The 20,190-nt window shown below is 42.7% G+C and overlaps 1 protein-coding gene across 1 annotated transcript in view; it reads left to right on the forward strand.

Annotated features, from left to right (window-relative positions):
- Positions 1 to 18,895, forward strand: part of SYTL4 (synaptotagmin like 4) — a 71,160-nt gene extending 52,265 nt beyond the window's left edge. The window contains exons 6-17 of the mRNA XM_060087169.1: positions 2,995 to 3,096; positions 3,578 to 3,653; positions 3,994 to 4,084; positions 4,197 to 4,300; positions 4,813 to 4,908; positions 6,704 to 6,882; positions 7,176 to 7,278; positions 7,790 to 7,951; positions 11,876 to 11,984; positions 13,849 to 13,948; positions 14,707 to 14,915; positions 16,854 to 18,895. Of these exons, the coding sequence (XP_059943152.1) occupies positions 2,995 to 3,096; positions 3,578 to 3,653; positions 3,994 to 4,084; positions 4,197 to 4,300; positions 4,813 to 4,908; positions 6,704 to 6,882; positions 7,176 to 7,278; positions 7,790 to 7,951; positions 11,876 to 11,984; positions 13,849 to 13,948; positions 14,707 to 14,915; positions 16,854 to 17,002 (1,480 nt within the window). The 3' untranslated portion in view covers positions 17,003 to 18,895. The remainder of the gene's footprint in view (positions 1 to 2,994; positions 3,097 to 3,577; positions 3,654 to 3,993; positions 4,085 to 4,196; positions 4,301 to 4,812; positions 4,909 to 6,703; positions 6,883 to 7,175; positions 7,279 to 7,789; positions 7,952 to 11,875; positions 11,985 to 13,848; positions 13,949 to 14,706; positions 14,916 to 16,853) is intronic.
- Positions 18,896 to 20,190: the final 1,295 nt, after the last annotated feature.

The following is a 20,190-nucleotide window of genomic DNA, read 5'->3' on the forward strand; positions in this document are numbered from 1 at the left end:
AGATAATAAGGGAATAATCAAGTAAATATATTGTATATCAGATGTTGACAAGCGCTATGGAGAAAAATGAAGTAGATTAAAGGGAGGGAGTGCCAGGAAAGCATATGTGTATATAAGCTGTTTTATCTAGGCCAGCAGGGGAAAAGTCTTAATAATAAGATGACATTTGAGAGAAGATAGGAAGCAAAGAGGCACAAACCCTTAGAGTATCTGGGGGAAAGAGATACTTTCTAGGCAGAGAAAGCAGCAGGTATAAAGACCCTAAGGTGAGTTTGTGTTTGGCACGTGTGAGCCATCTGGAACTGGTGAGCAAGTGGGGAGGGTAGGGGATAAAGACAGAGGTGAGGTGAGAAGCAGATCATGTAAGATATTGTTGGCACTTGTAAGGACTCTGTCTTTTACTCCCGAGTGAGAAGGAGGGCTCTGAGTGACAGGACATTATTTTTTCTTTTTTTAAATTGGGGTAAAATTTACATAACATGAGATTAATCATTTTAACAGTTTTAAAGTATACAGTTCAGTAGCTTTTAGTACTTTCAGAATGTTGTGCAACCATCACCACTGTCTAATTTCAGAACATTTTCATCACTCCAAAAAGAAACCCCGTGCCCATTAAGCAGTCACTCTCCATTTCCCTCAGCCCCTAATCTGCTTTCTGTCTCTATGGATTTGCCTATTCTGAACATTTCCTGTCAATGGAATCATACAGAATGTGGCCATTTGTGTTTGGCATTTCACTTAGCATAATATTTTCAAGGTTCATCCATGTTGCAGCATGTGTCAGAACTTCATTCCTTTTTTTGTCAATAATATTTCATTATATGGCTGTACCACATTTCCTTTATCTGTTCATCTGTTGATGGACATTTGGACTGTTTCCACCTGTTAGCTATTGTGAATAATGCTGCTATGAACATTTGTGTACAAGTTTTTGTGTGGACACGTGTTTTCAGTTCTGTATTGGGGATATATATATATATATATATATATATATATATATATATATATATATATATATATATGTATATATATGATTGATTGATGTTTGGCTGCATTGCGAGGCTTGCAGGATCTTAGTTCCCTGACCAGGGATTGGACCCAGGCCCCCGGCAGTGGAAGCACAGAGTCCTAACCACTGGACCACCAGGGAATTCCCTGGATTTATATTTTCAAAACTCATTTTGGCTGCTGTGTTGAGGATAGATTGTATGAGGACAAGGGCAGAAGTCGGGAGTTCAGTTAAGAGGCTACTGCAACCATCCAGGAGGTGATGGTGGTTTAGACCAGAGTAATGGCAGTGGAGGGGGAGAGAACTGGTCATATTCTAGATATACTTTGAAGATAGAGCCAAGAGGAGTTGCTAATGCATTGGATATGTATTTTGAGAGAACAAGCAGAGTCAAGGGTGATTCTTAAGATTTTTGACCTGAGAAATGAAAGGACAGAGTTGCCATTTGATGAAATTGAGGGAAGAGCAGGTTTGGGGGAGGATTAGGGCTTTGGTTTTGGACTTGCTGTGTTTGAGACATCCCAGCAGAGATGTCAAGTAGGATGTTGGAAATAGAGGTCTGGCATTTGAGTAAGAGAGAAATTTGGGAATTGTTAGTTTATAGAGTGTATTTAAAGCCGTGAGACTATATGAGATCATTTAGGGATAATTCTAGATAGTGAAGACAAGCAGCCCAAGGAATAAACGTGGACACAATCCAAAGATTAGAGGTCTAGGAGGTGAGGAGAGACCAGCAAAGGAGATTGAGAAGAAGCAGCCAGTGAGGTCAGAGGACCAAGAGAGTGTGGTATCCTGGAGGCCAAGTGAAATTACTTGATACACTTCAGGAAGAATGATTTTTTTTCCTTGTTCTCACAAATTCCTTGAGGTAAGGGGTCCAGGAATTGTGTCCTTCCCTTTAGAGATGAGGACTGCTGTTTTGAGTGCCCAGGGTCATCCTTCATTAAGCTGAAAAGGAATTCTGGTCTTCTGAATAATATCTTCAAAGCATACTGCTTATTTTTGTATACACTTTATGCTCCACTGAGGGCATTTAGTCAAAAATTCAGTCAAAAAATAATTGAGTGCCCACTCTATGCTAGTCTTCTAGGCATTGGGAATGCAGCAGTGAACAAAATATGTGGTCACTCATCTCCTGGAACTTACTCCAATGGAGGAGGAAGACATTAAACAAATCATTTGTTTAAATTATTGAACAAATTAAGTAATTTATATAAAAGACATAAAAAGTTACACATATGATGACTGCTACCAAGGCATCAGGGTGCTTCAGGAGCATATAGGAAGGTTACTAATCCAGACTTGGGGTGGGGGCATGGTCAGAGAGATCTCCAGGAACTGATATAAAAGGAGAGACCAGAAGAAGCAGTAGATTTAGGCAGAAGTTTCAAGTAAACAAGAAAAATGGCCATTGTGGCCATCCCAGGCAGAGAAAAGAGGGAAGAAGAAGAGCTTTGGCACATTCAGGGAACCAAAAGAGCTTCATCATTCTGGAATGTAAAGTATAAGGAGAGGTGGAGGGTGAAAGATGAGTCTGCAGACGTGAGCAGGGGTCAACTCATAAGGATTTTCTTGCCATGCTAAGGAGTTTGAACTCAATCCCAACAGGAATGGGGAACCACTGAGCAGTTTTGTTTTGTTTTGTTTTGTTTTTTTGCGGTACGTGGGCCTCTCACTGTTGTGGCCTCTCCCGTTGCAGAGCACAGGCTCCGGACGCACAGGCCCAGCGGCCATGGCCCACGGGCCCAGCCGCTCCGTGGCATGTGGGATCCTCCTGGACTGGGGCACGAACCCATGTCCCCTGCATCGGCAGGCGGACTCTCAACCACTGCACCACCAGGGAAGCCCCTACTGAGCAGTTTTAAAAGCATACTTAGCTCTTAGAAAGATCACTTAGGCTACCATTGTGAAAGGTTGGAAGGAAGCCTGCCTCCCGGCAAGAGAGCCCACTTCCTTTATGTGTTGGCTCTTGGTTTTTATTCTAGTGTGCCATTTGAAGTCCCCAAGCTGAAAAGTGGAAAGAGTGCCCTGGAGACTGAGAGTGAGAGTCTGGATAGCTACATGGCTGACTCGGATAGCACGTCCAGGTGAGATGCCCCCAGTCCCTGCTGCTCTGCTCAGCCGAGCTCCCATTTTGTTGTCTAGCGCCAGGATGCGGGAATCCGCTGCCTTCAGTGTTCCTGACTTCTGTCCTCGGCAAGGCGAATGAAGTATTTTCTCTGACGTTGCCACAAGTCTTCCAGTAGCACTTCTACTGTTGGCTCTGAGCACACCCTTCTGGAACATGCTAACTTCCCAGGCCGCTGCACCTTGGAGGAGTCTTCCTGGACCAGCAGCAACGGATGCTGCTATCCCTTGGGCATGGGGGTTTGAGTGTTTGTGTTTGTACAGAGCTGCTTATCTAATCATCTGCATTCCTTCAAAGTAAATCAGGTGTGAAGTTTACCTTCTGGATTTGGTTACTGCAATGGCCTCAAGCCAGTGGCTCTCTTTCCATAGAGCTTGGGTTCCTAGACAGAAGGGGAAGGGGAAAAGGTGATGTATTATAGCTTCTGTATCTGCCTCCAGGAGAGACTCTCTGGATAAATCTGGCCTCTTTCCAGAATGGAAGAAGATGTCTGCCCCCAAATCTCAAGTAGAAAAGGTAAGCTTTATTTATTGGTTGGTTGACCTCTGTCTCTCTTTTGTCTGTCTTTGTCTCTGTATGTCTCTCTCTCTTTCTTTTACCTTCCTCAGGAAGAATTTAAATCAAGAGTTCAAACAAACAAATTTTAGTTCAGATTCCCTTGGGAGCATTTTCTAAGGTTTTGGTTGAAACGTGAGAAAATAGGTTTTGTACAATTTCCTAGGATTAAGTTAAAGTTAAGGTTAATATTTCCTTTAAGTTTGTCATAGTTTAGTGAAAATCTGGGCCTTCTTCCTTACTCCACTCTTCTACCTACTCAACTGTCTTTTTCCATTTCCTTGCCCTTATCTCTTCCTAGGAAGCTCAGCCTGAGGGTCAAAATGTGGTATCTGTGGACGAGGGTGAAATGATATTCAAGAAGAACACCAGAAAAATCCTCAGGCCTTCAGGTAGCTGGTTTCCCTTCATGGCCTTTTGAGATTGAAGTTCTGAGTACTTGGTGGGTTATTCGTACGGAGAAGAGTAGGTTTCTTTTGATTTGGTTTTCGGCCTTCCACTCAGAGTACACTAAATCTGTGATTGATCTTCGCCCGGAAGATGTGGGGCATGAAAGTGGCTCCTTGGGAGACAGAAGCAAATCTGTCCCAGGTCTCAGTGTGGATATGGTAAGTACCCTTGTATTTCACTTGGTCACTATATGAAATTTTATATATCTAAAGTTGACTTTGCTGCCTGATACTCTCAATTCACCTGTTTAATTCTTTAAGAAAAGGTAACATGAATCTTGATTTCCCCCTCAATTTCTAAAGTAAATCTGGTTGCTGAATTGCTTGAAGAAAAAGACTATCTTTCACTGTCTCTTTTATTTTCTAAACATTGCTTGCTATATGGTTGGGGGCTCAAATAAATACTTATCTTGAATATAATGTAAAGGGATGGCTGGGTTGGGGCAGTCAAATGAGAAAGAGATATTCTTATTTTATTATTTTGTGATTTGAGAAGGGTAGTTGGAATATAGTTTGGAAGCCTAAAATGGGAAAACATAAAGATAAGTATGTACATGTGCATATGACACCTCAGAGCTTATCAACAATTATGGCCCCTATTAAAGGAAGGATATTCATCTTTGAACTTTTTCTTATTTTTATTAACTCTGAATCTATATTTATTTTTCAAGGAAGAGGAAGAGGAAGAAGAAGAAGACATTGACCACCTGGTGAAGTTGCATCGTCAGAAGCTAGCCAGAAGCAGCATGCGAAGTGGCTCTTCCATGGTAAGTTCTATTAGTTCTGTGGCTATGGACATGTTGGGATACCAGGAAGGATGGAAGTCCCTCCCTAAAGCAGGAGGATCAGGACCTGGGGAAATTCTCCTAGTCACTATTTCTAGGTAAGTGAGATGCATTTGTTTGTTCCTTTCCTCAGTTTAGACCATAGTTGCTTAGTGCACAGTTAGGTGGCTTTCTCAGCCTCTGCACTGGCGATTCTTACATCAGGTAGTTAGAGCTAGAGATGTTCATCATAGCCTTGTGAACAGTAACCCATAACTTCTCCCTTAAAAAGGTACCCAGGCCATGAAGTGAGCAAGATCAGGTTTCTTCATCAGAGCATGTACCAAGTCTCACATTCAAGGGCAGTGAGTGCCATGAGAAGGGCCTTGGCAGGGTTAATTGGCATCAGGATATGATTAAGGAACAACAGCATCAATGAGAATCATGAAGTTAAAGGGACATTTAAGATTCAGGGCCTAGTTCTGTCATAAGTGTGAAGATTGATGTTTAGGGGAAACAGAATCAGGAAGCAGGGTGATTAGATGGTCCCACTCACACATAGGAAGAGAACGGTGGGCTTGCAGAGTCAATTATTACCTGAGAGGAAGGTATCTTTTCACCTCTGTTGGGATTTTCCCCCCAATTCTGATGCAGTCACTTTTCTCTATAGGTCTTGAGAGACATAAGGTGGATAAAAGAAACGCACAGATAATTAAGGCCCCTTGTTTTAATTAGTAACTGACCCCTTCTAGCCAGCATTGTAGCATATATAACATACACCACAATCGGACTGAGCTGCGTCTTACCTCTACTCCTTGCCCACCTGCTGGGGCAGTTGAAAATTAACAATAAAATGTGTAAAAAGAGGGGAGAAGAGCAGCTCGGAGCCTAGGTGAGCCATGAGCTGATTGATGAACCTGAGCAGTTGTGCGTGTGCTCTTAGCTGTCTCTTATACTCTGGGTACAAGACGACTGGCAGTACTGGCTGGTTGGTTGCAGGGGGCTTTTGTTTTCTTCAGTGACTATGGCTTTCTCATGAGGGAAAATGTTCGCAATGTGGCAGGGGGAGTGTGCCTTCGCCAGATGTTTGTGGGTGCTTTATCTTTTTTTGTTTGGTTGGTTTTTTGTTTTGTTTTGTTTTGTTTTTTGCCACACCACACGGCATATAGGATCTTAGTTCTCCCACCAGGGATTGAACCCGTGCCCTCTGCACTGAAAGCACGGAGTCTTAACCACTGGACTACCAGGGAAGTCCCGGTTTGTTTTTTTCTTCCAGTTTTATTGAGATATAACTGTCATACAGCACTTTATAAGTTTAAGGTATACAGCATAGTGATTTGACTTACATATATCATGAAAAGGTTACTGCAGTAAGTTTAGTGAACATCCACCATCTCATATAGATACAAAATTAAAGAAAGAGAAAAAAAATTTTTCCTTGTGATGAGGACTCTTAGTATTTACTCTCTTAACAACTTTCATATATAACACACAGCAGTGATAATTATATTTATCATGTTACACATTATATCCCTAGTACTTATTTATCCTATAACTGGAAAATCATACCTTTTAACCACTTTCATACAATTTCTTCTCCCCTGACCCCTTGCCTCTTATAACCACAAATCTGATCTCTTTTTCTGAGTTTTGTTTGTCTGTGTTTGAAGTATAATAGACCTACAACACTATGTTAGTTCCTGTTACACAACATAATGATTCGATATTTCTGTAAATTTCAAAACGATCACCATGGTGAGTCTAGTTACCATCTGCCATGTGGATGCTTTATCTTCAGAGTACGATTGGCAGCATGATGAGCATTTATAGCGAAGCTGGTGATTTCGGGAACATCTTTGTGACTGGCAAGATTTCCTTTTCCCTGAAGTATGAGCAGCAAACACAGGCTCTGGTCATTCATGTGAAGGAGTGCCACCATCTGGCCTATGCTGACGAAGCCAAGAAGCGCTCGAACCCGTGAGTGCTTCTGGACCCTGCGCGGTGCTTGGAGATGATCAGACCCCAGCATCTCTCTGGGCACCCTTGAACCGAGGCTCTCACTTCCTGGGTAGACAGGGAGGTGTGATTGAGAGTGGTTAGGGGAGATGTGGTAAAAGGACCAGGATTGGGAAAATGCAAGAATGGCAGGTCTAAGAGGGCTCGATGTGACATTTTCATTTCATCATGGCATATGTATATGGAGAGGAAGAAAATAAGGAATGGACTTCTAAAAAGACAGCAAATGACTCAGTATTCTCCTTGGTTTTTAGATATGTGAAGACTTATCTTCTGCCTGACAAATCCCGCCAAGGAAAAAGAAAAACCAGCATCAAGCGGGACACCATTAATCCGCTATATGATGAGATCCTCAAAGTAAGTATCTAGAGCCCGAAAGGGTATGAGAATTTGTTCTGTCTTGTGTGCTAAGCTGTAGCTATTCCTCTTCTATGTGGGTGGTCGACATGGTTTTCAGTGGCCATGTCTGTGTTTGAGGATATACTATGGGCATCTGTTCACATCCTGACCTCCCAGAGAAGGGAACAAAGCTGATCTGACTTTCTTGGATTATTGTGAAGTTGGAGGTCCACGTGGCCACAAATCTCATTTTAAAGAGTCATTTGTGATCAGGAGTCTCCCTGGCAGTTCTTTTTGAATATTCCAGTGTTCTCTCCCCCACTGAAGGAAAAATTCATATTCCAGGTCCTCCGATGGAATATAGGGTAAGTGGAGGCTTTGAGGGAGGAAACTCAAAGTGCTTAGGGACTAAAGTGATTTGATATTCAGGACTATGGACTTTGAGTATGGTTGCTCAGATTTGGGAGTAATCTTTTTCTGAGTAATTACCGTGAACTAATCATCTTGGGCTTCTCCTTTCCTTTCACAGTATGAGATCCTAGAATCTCTCCTGGCCCAGAGGACTTTGCAGTTCTCGGTTTGGCATCATGGTCGTTTTGGCAGAAACACTTTCCTTGGAGAGGCAGAGGTCCAGATGGACTCCTGGAAGCTTGATAAAAAACTGGATCATTGCCTCCCTTTACATGGAAAGGTAGTCTGCTTTAACAACTCCTTACAGAGTTTGGATCTGAGGTAGAATTGCCTGCAGTGACTTCTGCTGGGACAGTTTTGAATGCAGTCTGTGGAGTTCTAGTGCACCCTGCTGGGGTTACTGAGTTTAACAGTAATTTCAGATGCACTTGGATGGCAAGTGTGAGTAATCTCTTCTGTGTAGCCCAGACGAAGATGAAGCCACGGTTTTCCTTTGAAGTCTTTCATATGTGTGCCAAGCTTTGCCTCCTGATCTTCCAGAGTCTGGGCGTATCCTAACATCCTAACTTGTGCCTCTTCTCCAAGCTAACTTTTTGGGTGTATCCTAATCTGCACTGGCTTTCCAAACTACCCTTTTCACTAAAGAAGTGGGAAGTAAAGCAATTCACGGAGTTCCAACTGCTGTGCTCTTGGTCACACAAGCCAGGGACAGTTTTACTTTGGAGATGGCATCTCAGGTGAGAGTGTGGCAGTATGCATAATAGTACCTGGGATCTGAGTGCAGACCTGGATTTGAATCCAGGCCCTGTGATTTACCAGCTAGGTAAATCACCTAACTTAAAGGTAACTTACAGGACTTCCCTGGTGGTCCAGTGGGTAAGACTCCATGCTCCCAATTCATGGGGCCTGGGTTTGATCCTGGTCGGGGAACTAGATCCCACATGCATGCCGCAACTAAGAGGTTACCTGCTGCAACTAAGAGTCCGCATGCCGCAACTATGAGCCTGCATGTCACAACTAAAAGATCCCACATGCCGCAACTAAAAGATCCCACATGCCGCAACTAAAAGATCCCACATGCCTCAGTGAAGATCCCGAGTGCCACAACTAAGACCCAGCGCAGCCTAAATAAATAAATAAGTATTTAAGAAAAAAAAGAAAAAGATAACTTAGGTAAGTCACCTAACTTCTGTGGGCCTTAGTTCCTTCACCTATAAAGTGGAAATGATAATAATATCCCTCTTCTGCAGGAGCATATACAGAGTACCAAACAGTGCCTGGCACATAAAAGACATTCAATAGGTTACTGTCACTCTGGTTAAGATGAAATGCTAAAACAGAGTTAGGACTTCTTGATTATCAGAACTGTTCAATGGCAAGGTTCTTCTGTAAAACTTTTTTTACACTAGCATTTTCAATGCTAAAAATAGTACATGTTACATAGAATGCCTTTGGAAAGATGGACATGAAACTAGTAGTAGTGGCTGCCTCTAGGAAGAGAGACTGAGGTAGGAGGGTTTAGTTTTCTCTATATGCCCTTTTATAACGTTTGAACTTTTTATCAGGTCTACATATATTGCTTATCAAGAACATTAAGAATAAAAGGATTTATGTGCATGATTCAAAATTAAAACAACATGGAAGTGTATAAAAAGAAAATAGGTTATTTCCATTCCCTAGAAATACTGTTATCAACTACTTGGATATCTTTATAGAAATTTTGTTTTAAGCAGCACAGATATATATATACATATGGATTTACATTTTTCCTTTTTACACAAATGGACTCTTATCATTGTGTATATATATCTTGATTTTTCATTTAACAATTTGTCATTTACCATGGACATTTTTCTATGCCATCACTTACAGATTTATCTCATTTTAACTGCTGGATAGTATTCTTCATGTACCTATATTATAATTTATTTACAATCCCCCCACCAATGGGTATTTAAATTGTTTGCCTCTGTTTTTGCTATTAAAACTATGCTATAATATATCTTGGTCTTCTTTTGTGAGTGTAACTTTAGGAAAAATTTCTGGTGGTGAAATTGCTGAGTCAAAGGAAATGTACATCCAGTATTTTGATAGCTACTGCCCTCCAAAAAATAGTAACAATATTAAAAATGTCCCTAGGAAAGCAGTTATCACCAAACTATAGCATATTATTAGAAATTTAGAATTTCTGAAGCACTTGGCATGTAAGATATTCTCTTTGGGGCCTACACTTGATACAATTATATTGGAAATGTCACTGTAAGCCATCATGAACTACTGCCAATAAAAAATGTCTTACATAAAAAGAAAAACCTGCACTAAAATGGAGCTGTTTGCTCTTTGCAATTATTTTGAGCCAGAATGAAAATGTGCTACTGAAACAAATACGCCAATTATGCCAATTTCCAGCTAAGGCTAAACTCCAATTTTTAAGAGTTCACTGAAGTTCACAATCTAGAGACTAATAAATTGTGTAGACATTTTATAAACAACAAAAAGACCACTCCAGTATTACATATCTATTTTAACTGAAAACATTCTACATTTATTGTCTCTGATTTTTCTTTTTTTGCCCTAGTGATCCATTTGCTCCCATTCAGTTTTCTCTTCCTGGCATCCACCTCCCTATTCTTCTGTGTCTCTCCCATACACTACACTTCCGTGCATTCTGGGTATGTGGTACATTTTTCCAAACCAGTGGGGATTATACCTTCCTTGCATTGCCATGCTCAGAGATGAGGCCTTAGGTTAGAGGAGCCCCAGTGAACACGGGCAGTGAAAGAGCACCTCTGATCTGCACCAGCTCATGCTCTGGGTACCAAGGCATAAGGGACAGAGCCATGCTGAGAGAGCCAGTAGAGTGAAGCAGTCCTGCTGCCCACAGCCACTTGCTGCTCATCCCAGATATCCACTCATTCACTCTTGCATTCATTCAGGAAATATTTGTGGAGCACCTACTGTGTGCCAGGTACATTGCTAAGTGTTGGGCATACTTGAATGAACAACAAAAAGGCTTGATTCCTGTCCTCCTGGCATTTAGATTCTAGTGGCAAAGGCAGTCATTAATCAAAAGTAACCTAAACAAATGTAAAATTAAAACTTGTGGCATATTCAAATCCTTGTAACAGAATTTCACCTAGACCTCAAATCTTTGCAAACTCTCTTTTAAAAAAGACTTTTTATCTTTGAAAATCATACAAGTGATACATGCCATTCTCATTAAAAAGACACTATAGATATAGACAGAGTAAAAAGTGAAAGCCCTCTTTCCTTTCCCCATTCTAATCCCCTCCTTAGAAGATACAGGTGTTAATTATGTCTGTATGCTTCTGGGTTTTTCTATGCAGTGTAGTATAGTGCTTAAAACCATGGATTCTGGAAACAGTCTGTCTGAATTTGATTCCTGGCTCTGCCAATTACTGGGTGACCTTGGGCAAGTTACTTAACTTCTCTGTTCCTCTGTTTCATAATCTGTAAAATGGGGATAATTGTACTCATGTCATAGGGACTATCTTGAGGATTAAACAAAATGATATAATTAAAATACTATAACAGTACCTGGCACATAGTAAGTACTATATGAGTGATAATGATAATAATCATTATTTACATACATATATATTTACATATACAAATATGAATATATTTTAATATAAGTGGGATGCTTTTTCTGCATCTTGTTGACTTAACAGTACATCTTGGATATCTTTCTATGTCAGTGTGTAGAGATTCACTGCATCCTTTTTGATGATTGCACACCATATGCCATACGATGGCATTAAAATCACTCATTTAACCTTTCCTGTATTGATTGATATTTAGGTTGTTTCCACTTTGGGGCTATCACTAACAATGTTGTTAGCAAGATTCTTCGTCATGGTGTCAGTCCCCTGTCAGTTTGTATGGCAACCTTGCTGGCAGACCTTTGAGGGTATTTGGAATCTAGTAATGGTATCCCCAAAGTAGCAAAACAGTAGGCATTGCAGAAGACTCCTTGTTAGTTCTTCTGCAGCTCCTTTGGAAGAAACTGCCTTAGAATCCTGTGGCTGCCATGGCCTAGGGATCGTGGATGGTATTCATAAGGAGAAGGATCCTTTTATGCTGTGAAACTGTTCTTGGGGGTAATTTTAGAATCTCCTCAGCGAGAGGTCTCAACAACTCGTGAACAGCCCAGCTTGACCTGTTGGGTTTCCCTGTGTTTCAGATCAGTGCTGAGTCCTCGACTGGCTTGCCATCACACAAAGGAGAGTTGGTGGTTTCATTGAAATACATCCCAGCCTCCAAACTCCCTGCTGGAGGTGACCGGAAGAAGAGTGAGTTTTCTTTGGGGCCCTGGATTTAGCTCTTAGTTTTCTGCACAAGATCTGTGCGAGGTGGTGCTGGCTAGTGGCTAGCACTATTGGAGAGACCAGATTACGATGCACACTGGATCATTTTCTAGGGAATATTCCTTTACTAAGTAAGCCATTTCTGTTTTTCAACCAGAAGGGAATGCCTTAAGAGTTGGATTCCCTTTTTTTGTTTTTGTTTTTATGTTGTTGTTTTGTTTTGTTTTTGATGCCATTAAACTAACTTGGTCTTGGTCCAGCTCTGACAGGCTACTAAGAGGTCAGAACAGAACAGAAACTTCAGGACTGAGAGAGGGTGGTTGGAAAGGGTGGTGTATAAGTATAAGGGACAGGAAGTTGAAGGCTGAGGAAGAGTAAATCAACACACCAGGCATTGTGCTAGTGACTGTGGATATGTAGGTGAATAAGACATGCTATTTGCCCTCCCTTGCACAGTTTTATTTTAGAAAGAAAGACAGTCATCTGCTAAAAGAACACAGATAAGGGAGTGATGAATTCTGTCTGGTTATATTTGGGAGAGATTTAAAGAGGAAGTAATGATGATACTGGACTTAAGACTTTACCAGGCAGAAAAGGAAGAGGATGGGGTGAGCAGAGCATTTCCAGAAGAGGAGATAGCATGAGCAAAGGTTTGAAAAAGGCATGGTAAATGGGGGGTTGTATGTGAGTGTGAGGCAGTGAACTTCTTAGTTGAGTGGGGCTGGAGTTATGGTATATAGATGTGGAAGTGGGGCTGGAATTGTTGATGAGGCTGCAGCCTAGCTGAAAAAGGCCATGAATGTAATGGTAAGAAGTTGAACTTGACACTTTGGCAACGGGAAGCCAAGTTCTTAAAAAGTTACCTGCAACAAAGTCTAATCTATAGGATTTAGGGAAGTCAGTGAGATCCCCAAGGAGGGTGTGCAGGATAACTAGAGAAGAGAGACAAGGATAGAACCAGAGGGAACACTTTAAAGAATGAAGATGGGAAGAGAAGCCAGTGAGGTAGAGGCTTATCAGGGGAGAGCAATGCCAGGAGAGAGCTTGAAGAAGGGAGCGGGTGTTGTCAACAGTATTGAAATACCACTGGCATGTCGGGCCCAATGAGAAGATACAGCTCATCAGCATTAGATTACATTTTCAGTGGATCAGTGGAAGCAGAAGCCAGATTTCACTAGAAACTAAGTTGAGTGAATGAGGCAAAGAAGTAGAGGCAGTGAGTGTGGACTCTTTTTTTCCAGGATAATTGATGGTGAAAGAAAGGAGAGCCAGGGAGGACAGCTTGAAAGGAGATAAGGTTGAAGGGAAATTTACTTTTAAAAGAATTTTTTAAAATCAGAGGTGAGATTAGCATATATTTAGACTGAGAGGATGGGACCAGTAGAGAATGAGATATTAAAAATGGGAGGTGGGGGTTGAAATTGATGATGCCTGATGAGTCTTGTTGACGTGGGGATGGGATCCAGAACACAAGTGGTGGAGTTCCCTTTTTTCAATCATTCAGCAAACATCAGGCAACTTTATTTCTCTATGCCTCAATTTTCTCATCTGTAAAATGAGGAGAATGATAGTATATATCTCATATGGTTGTTTTGAGGAATAAATGCTTAATGTTGAATCAGGCACATAGCCAGTTTTCAATAAGCCTTTGTCGCTATTGTTATGACTTGAGTGCCTATTTCTTGCTGTTAGGCACTGTGCTAGGTACTGAGAGTACAAGGCAGGTGTGGTCCACTTATCATGGAAGTTGCTGTCTTCAGGATCAAGGAGAGGAAGTGCTATGTAGATAAAGCTTGAGAGAAATGTGGAGGTGTCGGAACTCATTTGCTATGTCTGACATCCCTTCCAGGTACAGGTGGGGAAGGGGGAGAGCTCCAGGTGTGGATCAAAGAAGCCAAGAATCTGACAGCTGCCAAATCAGGAGGGACTTCAGACAGCTTTGTGAAGGGGTGAGTCCCTGGACCAGCACCAAACTAACCAGTTTCAGGACATGAGAATTAAGAGAGGAACCCAATTTAACCTTTCTCTGTAGATATTATCCCTGTTTGTCCTGCCACCTCCAGCAACCAACTTGCTCCTGAAATTAGGTTATGGCACATCCTCCACTACCACGTTGGCATTGGTCTGAGCTCAGTTTGGGCTGGGCTGTAGTGTTGATTTCCAAAAAGGAGGGTGGTAGACAGTTAGGTCTGACTTTTCCTTTGTTATAGATTTATGCTCTTAATTAATCCTGAATAAAAATCTGTGTTCCCTGACTGTCAAGACCTGGGGACTCAGGACTTTGTTCCCCACAATATTTAAGCAATGGCAGCTTTCCCCAAGTTACAGCTCAACCTACTGACTTAAGTTCTCTAGCAAATCATGTCTGGCTATGCCTATGCTTATTACTGTTGTTTTTATTAAACAGGACTTTGCCCAATAGAAGTGGAACCAAATATTCAAAACCCATTTTTCATGGTGTATAAACAATAGCTCCCTAATAATATTGTATTAATTTTCTCTCCAGGTAAAAGGAATTGAATCGGGTGAATGATCTAGTGGAGGTGGTAGGAACTATGCTTCAACAGATTCAAAGGAGGGAGAGTGTGTCCTCAGATCTGAGTGTTGACTCACCTTCGTGGGCTAGGCCTGTGGGAGGGGAAAGGGGAATTTAGATAGATATTGCCAGCTTTGAGTAGGTTGTTGATTCCTCTGCACCCTCTGCCAGATACCTCCTTCCCATGAGGAACAAGGCCAGTAAGCGTAAAACTCCTGTGATGAAGAAGACCTTGAATCCCCACTACAACTATACATTTGTCTACAATGGTGTGAGGCTGGAAGATCTCCAACACATGTGCCTGGAACTGACTGTGTGGGACCGGGAGCCCCTGGCCAGCAATGACTTCCTGGGTGGGGTCAGGCTGGGTGTTGGCACTGGTGAGAGCCTCTCCCCAACCCTCACTGTCTTCAAGGCCTCTTAGATATTTCACTCTGAATAGACCCATCCCCCTCCCTACACAGCTCCACTATGTCAGGAGTTGTCTTCTTTCAGTTAACATTCAGCCAGTGTTTACTGAGGGCCTATTATGTGCAGGACTGGGGGGAGGCTGAGCTCCTGCACTTTCATGTGTACAGGTAAATGGGACCCTGATTGCCAGGAATGCCATCATCTTCCCACCAAAAACATATAAAAACCTACATATATCTATACCTCTGATTTCCACCTTCCATCCTGTTAAGTGAAAGAAGGGTCCTTCCTAGCAAGGGCCAAGCTCTTTCCAAGTGTTCTAGCTCACACCCTCTCCTTCTCAGTGACCTTACTTCTGGAATCTCCTATCTCTCCTATCTGATCAGTTTTATTCTCTCTACCTCCCTATTGGAGGAGAAAGTACATATACTCTGGTATTTCCAGTCTTAATAAACAGAAACAAACCTTCCCTTGACCCCATGTCTCCCCTCTGATTTCTTAAAGAGAGTGGTTTCCATGGCCTCAGCTCTCCTTTAGTCTTCAATCCACTGTGATCTGACTTCTGTCCCACCACTCCACTGGGTAACTGCTTATGCCAAAATTTTGATTTCATCATCCTAGAATTTTCATGCTATTTAGCATAGCTGATCACTCCCTTTTTTTTTGAAATACTTTGCTTCTCTTGACACCACACTTTTCTTTGGGACATCCTCATTCTCTACCCAAACTCTAAATATTGGTGCTCTCAAGGCTTAGTCTTGAATTCTCCTTTCTTTTTCTACAGTCTCTGCATTCCTGTGGCTGCAAATATTACTTGTATATTAATAATTCATACAAAGCGTTTAGCGCAAAGCATCTAGAATGATGTTCTTACACATGTAAGCCAGTTCATGTCAGTCCCCTACTTAAAACACTTCAGGGGCTCCTACTGCACTTAGAAAGCAATCCACAGTTCTCACCATGCCAATAGGCCCCTGTATCTAGACCCTCTGTTCCTTTATGGTCCATCATATAGTACTACTTGCTCACTATGCTCCAAACACAGTGACTTGCTTTCTGTTCTCCAAGTATACCAAGCTTCTCCCCACTTCATAACCTCTGCAATTCATGCTCCCTCTGTCTGAGAAGGCTGGTTCCTTCCAGTCCTTCAGCTCCTGACTATATGTCTCCTTCTCAGAGTGGCCCTCAGATCACTTAATCTAAGTGAGGCCTTGATCTAGGCACTACAAATCACCCTGTTTGTTTGCTTCATGACACTTACCTCACTATCTGGAATACTCTTGTTGATTTACTTGTGTGTTTTCTGTCTTCTCTATTCAACTGTAAGCTGCCTGCAGGCAGGACTTGTTCTGCTTTGTTCACTACTGTATCTCCAGAACCTGAAAGAGTACTTGGTACACAGTAGGCACTTGATAAATGTTTGTCGAATGAATGAGTATACAAGAGAATAGAAATGAGGCCCCATATGATCTGAACTTCAAGCCTGGAGTCTACAGCCAGAAAATAAAGGTGTTCAGCTTCCTTCCTTCCTTCCTTCCTTCCTTCCTTCTTTCCTTCCTTCCTCCCTCCGTCCCCTCCCCTCCCTTCCCCTCCCCTCCCTTCCCTTGTCAAGTTGGCAATAACAGAAGGGCTATAGCTGTAACAGCCTTAGAATAAGAAGTCTCGAGCTACCGTGTGTGCTGTTTAGAGTCTCATTTCATCAACTTTAAGTCTCTTGACGGAGTCTCAAGAGCACAGAGATAGCTGTGCAAAATCAACAGGGAGCCATTCTCAGACCGCTGTCCCCATCAGCCCATCTTCATAGTGCACTGTCTTTTATGGGGTGCTATCCTTAATGCATAACCCATATTTCTCAGTAGGCTGAGGAATGGGGTCCCTGTTCAGCCTCCTCTGGTGTTTCTCCTTAGGGATCAGTAATGGGGAAGTGGTGGACTGGATGGACTCGACTGGGGAAGAAGTAAGCCTATGGCAGAAGATGCGACAGTACCCAGGGTCTTGGGCAGAAGGGACTCTGCATCTCCGTTCCTCGATGGCCAAGCAGAAGCTGGGCTTGTGAGCCCCTATCCTTCTCTTCAGGTCCAACCCTGTCTAGGGCAAGTCAGAGGAAGCGAAGAAACCAAGGGTGAAGATTTATAATTTAGTGTGTGTGTATGTGTGTGTGTGTGTGTATGTGTGTGTGTGTGTGAGTGATATATGTGTGTGTGTAAATGTATTTCTACAAATCTCATTATGCTAGAGTGATATAGACTTCTATCCCTTTTTAAAGCAGGCTCGAAAATAAGCGTGTCTTCAAAATGTTTTTATTTGTGCATAAACTGCTATATATTTTCAGAGTCCATGTTTCTTATATCTTTATGAGATTTAATTAACTTATCTTTTAAAACAATTTTCTATCACCTGTCTTGCTATCCTGGTCCCTCCTTCCCCAGGAAGCCCCGGCTGCCTTTGGCACTCATACTGGTCTGTGTTTCAAGGTGTGCCTGGTCTGAGGCCAAGGCTCCGGGAAGCAGGGGTGGGTTACAGAAGATGGGGTGGAAGACAGAAAATGGGAGAGAGGTGAGTAGGTCCATCCTTTCTTCTCCAATTTATGCTTTTAACTCCATTTCTACCTTGACACATTTCTGGAACTTGGCTTTTAACTCTTCTTGTTTGTAGCAGTTTCCACCTTGCTTGGGTCGAGTGGTTTTCTTGGAAATGCTAAGAAAATGTCTAAGTTGCTTCCAGTTCTGAACACCTTCCCTAGACCTTTGGGGAGCCCTTATAACAGAGCTGCTTTAGAAGAGCACTTTAATTAGATAATGGCCTTTGGACTGGGTCATGGGCATGCCCAGTAAGGGCTTCTCAGTGGTTCCTGAGGACCAGTGACTGAGTGTCTCCCAGCCCATGCTGAATTCTTTGCATTTTAAACTGATACAGCGGTTCTTAAAGAGCTCCTAATTTCTCTAATGAAAGACAAGACATCTTCACTCTCAAGTACCACACTTTTCTTAGCATTTGTGTTCACCATATGTTACCACCCAGAATAGTTTCTACTTACTGTTAAGTCAGCCAGAATGGCGACGTATGGTCTAAACCAGTCCAGTGTTTCTCCAGGCTGGGCACTGTTAGTGTCCAAGAGAGTGTGTTCAGAGAATCTCCTTTTCTGACTTCCTTCTTGAAGTGGTTTCAGTTCCTATTTTTTCTCTTGTTTCCTAAAGTTGACCTAGATGTAACCTGGGTATGGTGGGTTGAGACCTTTCTAAGAAGGGTCTAGTGATCTAAGGTTCATTTTCTGAAACTCACTCTCCCAAACTGACCTTCTTATTCTCACAGTTTTATCTTCACAAAGTCATTTGTAAAAGGAGTCTGTACCGGAGAAGAAATCCCTTTCAGTAGAGTTGGCTGCTAGCAGACTGTCCTATAAGGCTACTGGATTGAAGGTGGCCACTGCAGTTTCTGTTGTATGTGTGAAGTGAACGGAAGAGTGTTTTAAAAAGGTTTATTCGGGGGCCTCCCTGGTGGCGCAAGTGGTTGAGAGTCCGCCTGCCGATGCAGGGGATGCGGGTTCGTGCCCCGGTCTGGGAGGATCCCATATGCCGCGGAGCGGCTGGGCCCGTGAGCCATGGCCGCTGAGCCTGCGCGTCCGGAGCCTGCGCGTCCGGAGCCTGCGCGTCCGGAGCCTGCGCGTCCGGAGCCTGCGCGTCCGGAGCCTGTGCTCCGCAACGGGGGAGGCCACAACAGTGAGAGGCCCGCATACCGCAAAAAAAAAAAAAAAAAGGTTTATTCGGTGTGGATTGATATTTTAATGGAAGGCATAACTTGGGATCCTGGACTGTCACTTGCTCCTTTGTTCTCCACCCCCTGAAATGTGTGTGTGCTTCAATAAAGCTTTCTTCCTTGTCAAGCGTTTGCATTTGTTAGTCTTATAGATGCTTTCGTCTCTGATGTCCTGACTTACTGTTGTTGCTTTTCATGTGGCTTGAAGGATAAGAACCAAAGTGACAAATGCCCTTCCCTAACCATACTGTGCTCACTTGAAGAAAATTTCCCTGTCCCCACATTGGTGCCTGATACTTCTGCCGAGCTCTGATCCATTGACCTCTGTGTTTGGTATTGAGGGAGAGAATGAGAACCCATCTTAAAAGTGCTAACACTTTTCTTTCTCCCTCTAAAGTACCAAGGGAAACTCCTTCTTTACCTTTGTAGCCACCCCCATCCCACGTCTGCAGCTGCAGGAAGGAGAGAAAAGTGCACAGGGAAGGGAAGACATCCCCTGCTGTTTCTTTCTGGATCCTTCACCTTCTCTAGGAGGTAGGGCCTTTTCCTTCACTTCTACTACCACTATTTAGTTTTGAGAGATAAGTAACCCAGATACCAAGTAACCCATCTCAGAAATAAGACTCTGGGTTTCTAGGTAGAGCCCAAGTGATTTTTGACCTCTTGTATAAAAGGGTATTAAAATATATTGAATGCCTTTTGTGTAGAAAGCTTTCTGCTAGGCATATATTATTTCCTTCATTTCTCCAAGCACCTTATGAAGTAGGAAACCTTCCCTTTTTACAGGTGAGGAAAGTCAAGCCCACTGTCATGCATAAAGTTGGGAAGTGAATCAAGGTCTAACTCTACAGGACCATGCTGCCTCCTGTGAGGCATGGGCCAAGATTCAAAGAAAGGGGTGACTCCTCTCTTCTAAAATATCTCAAAGAAATAAGTTTCGTTTACGGGGTAGGACAATCAGAATGCTTTGGATGTTACCTAGTCAGCTGACTGACGGAATAGCTTGTATGGGGGGGAGGGGGCGGGGGAAGGGAAGGAGCGGGGAAAGGAGGAGCGTTCGGGGCAGGCAGAGGCAGAGAGAGAAACACAGAAACAGGTAGAACAGGGTCGGGTCGGGCTAGCCCCTTTGGGTCTGGCTGTCAGACTGACCCCATTGCTGTCTCCTTCCCCTATTTTAGGAGTTGGGATTTCCTGACTCATAATCCTGACTTTACTCATAGCCGTAAAACTTGACCGAAAGAAAGCAAGATTGATTTGTCTTGACTACTCAATCAAATGAAACAAAACAAAAGCTTCTCAATGTTTTTAAGCTAGAGGAGCATTTATATGCAAGAGTCAGGCCCAGGTGGGAACTCTGCTTGAGAGGCACTGGGCCTCCTCGTGTTATCACTTGGGCCTTTGACCCTCTGGCGTGCCCTGGCTTGCCACATAAAGTGTTAGTGATAAAGACGAGGAAGGGCATTCGTTTTGCCTGATGTGCAGTCTTTG

This window comes from Mesoplodon densirostris, chromosome X (assembly GCF_025265405.1).
Source record: "Mesoplodon densirostris isolate mMesDen1 chromosome X, mMesDen1 primary haplotype, whole genome shotgun sequence".
Classification (NCBI taxonomy): domain Eukaryota; kingdom Metazoa; phylum Chordata; class Mammalia; order Artiodactyla; family Ziphiidae; genus Mesoplodon; species Mesoplodon densirostris.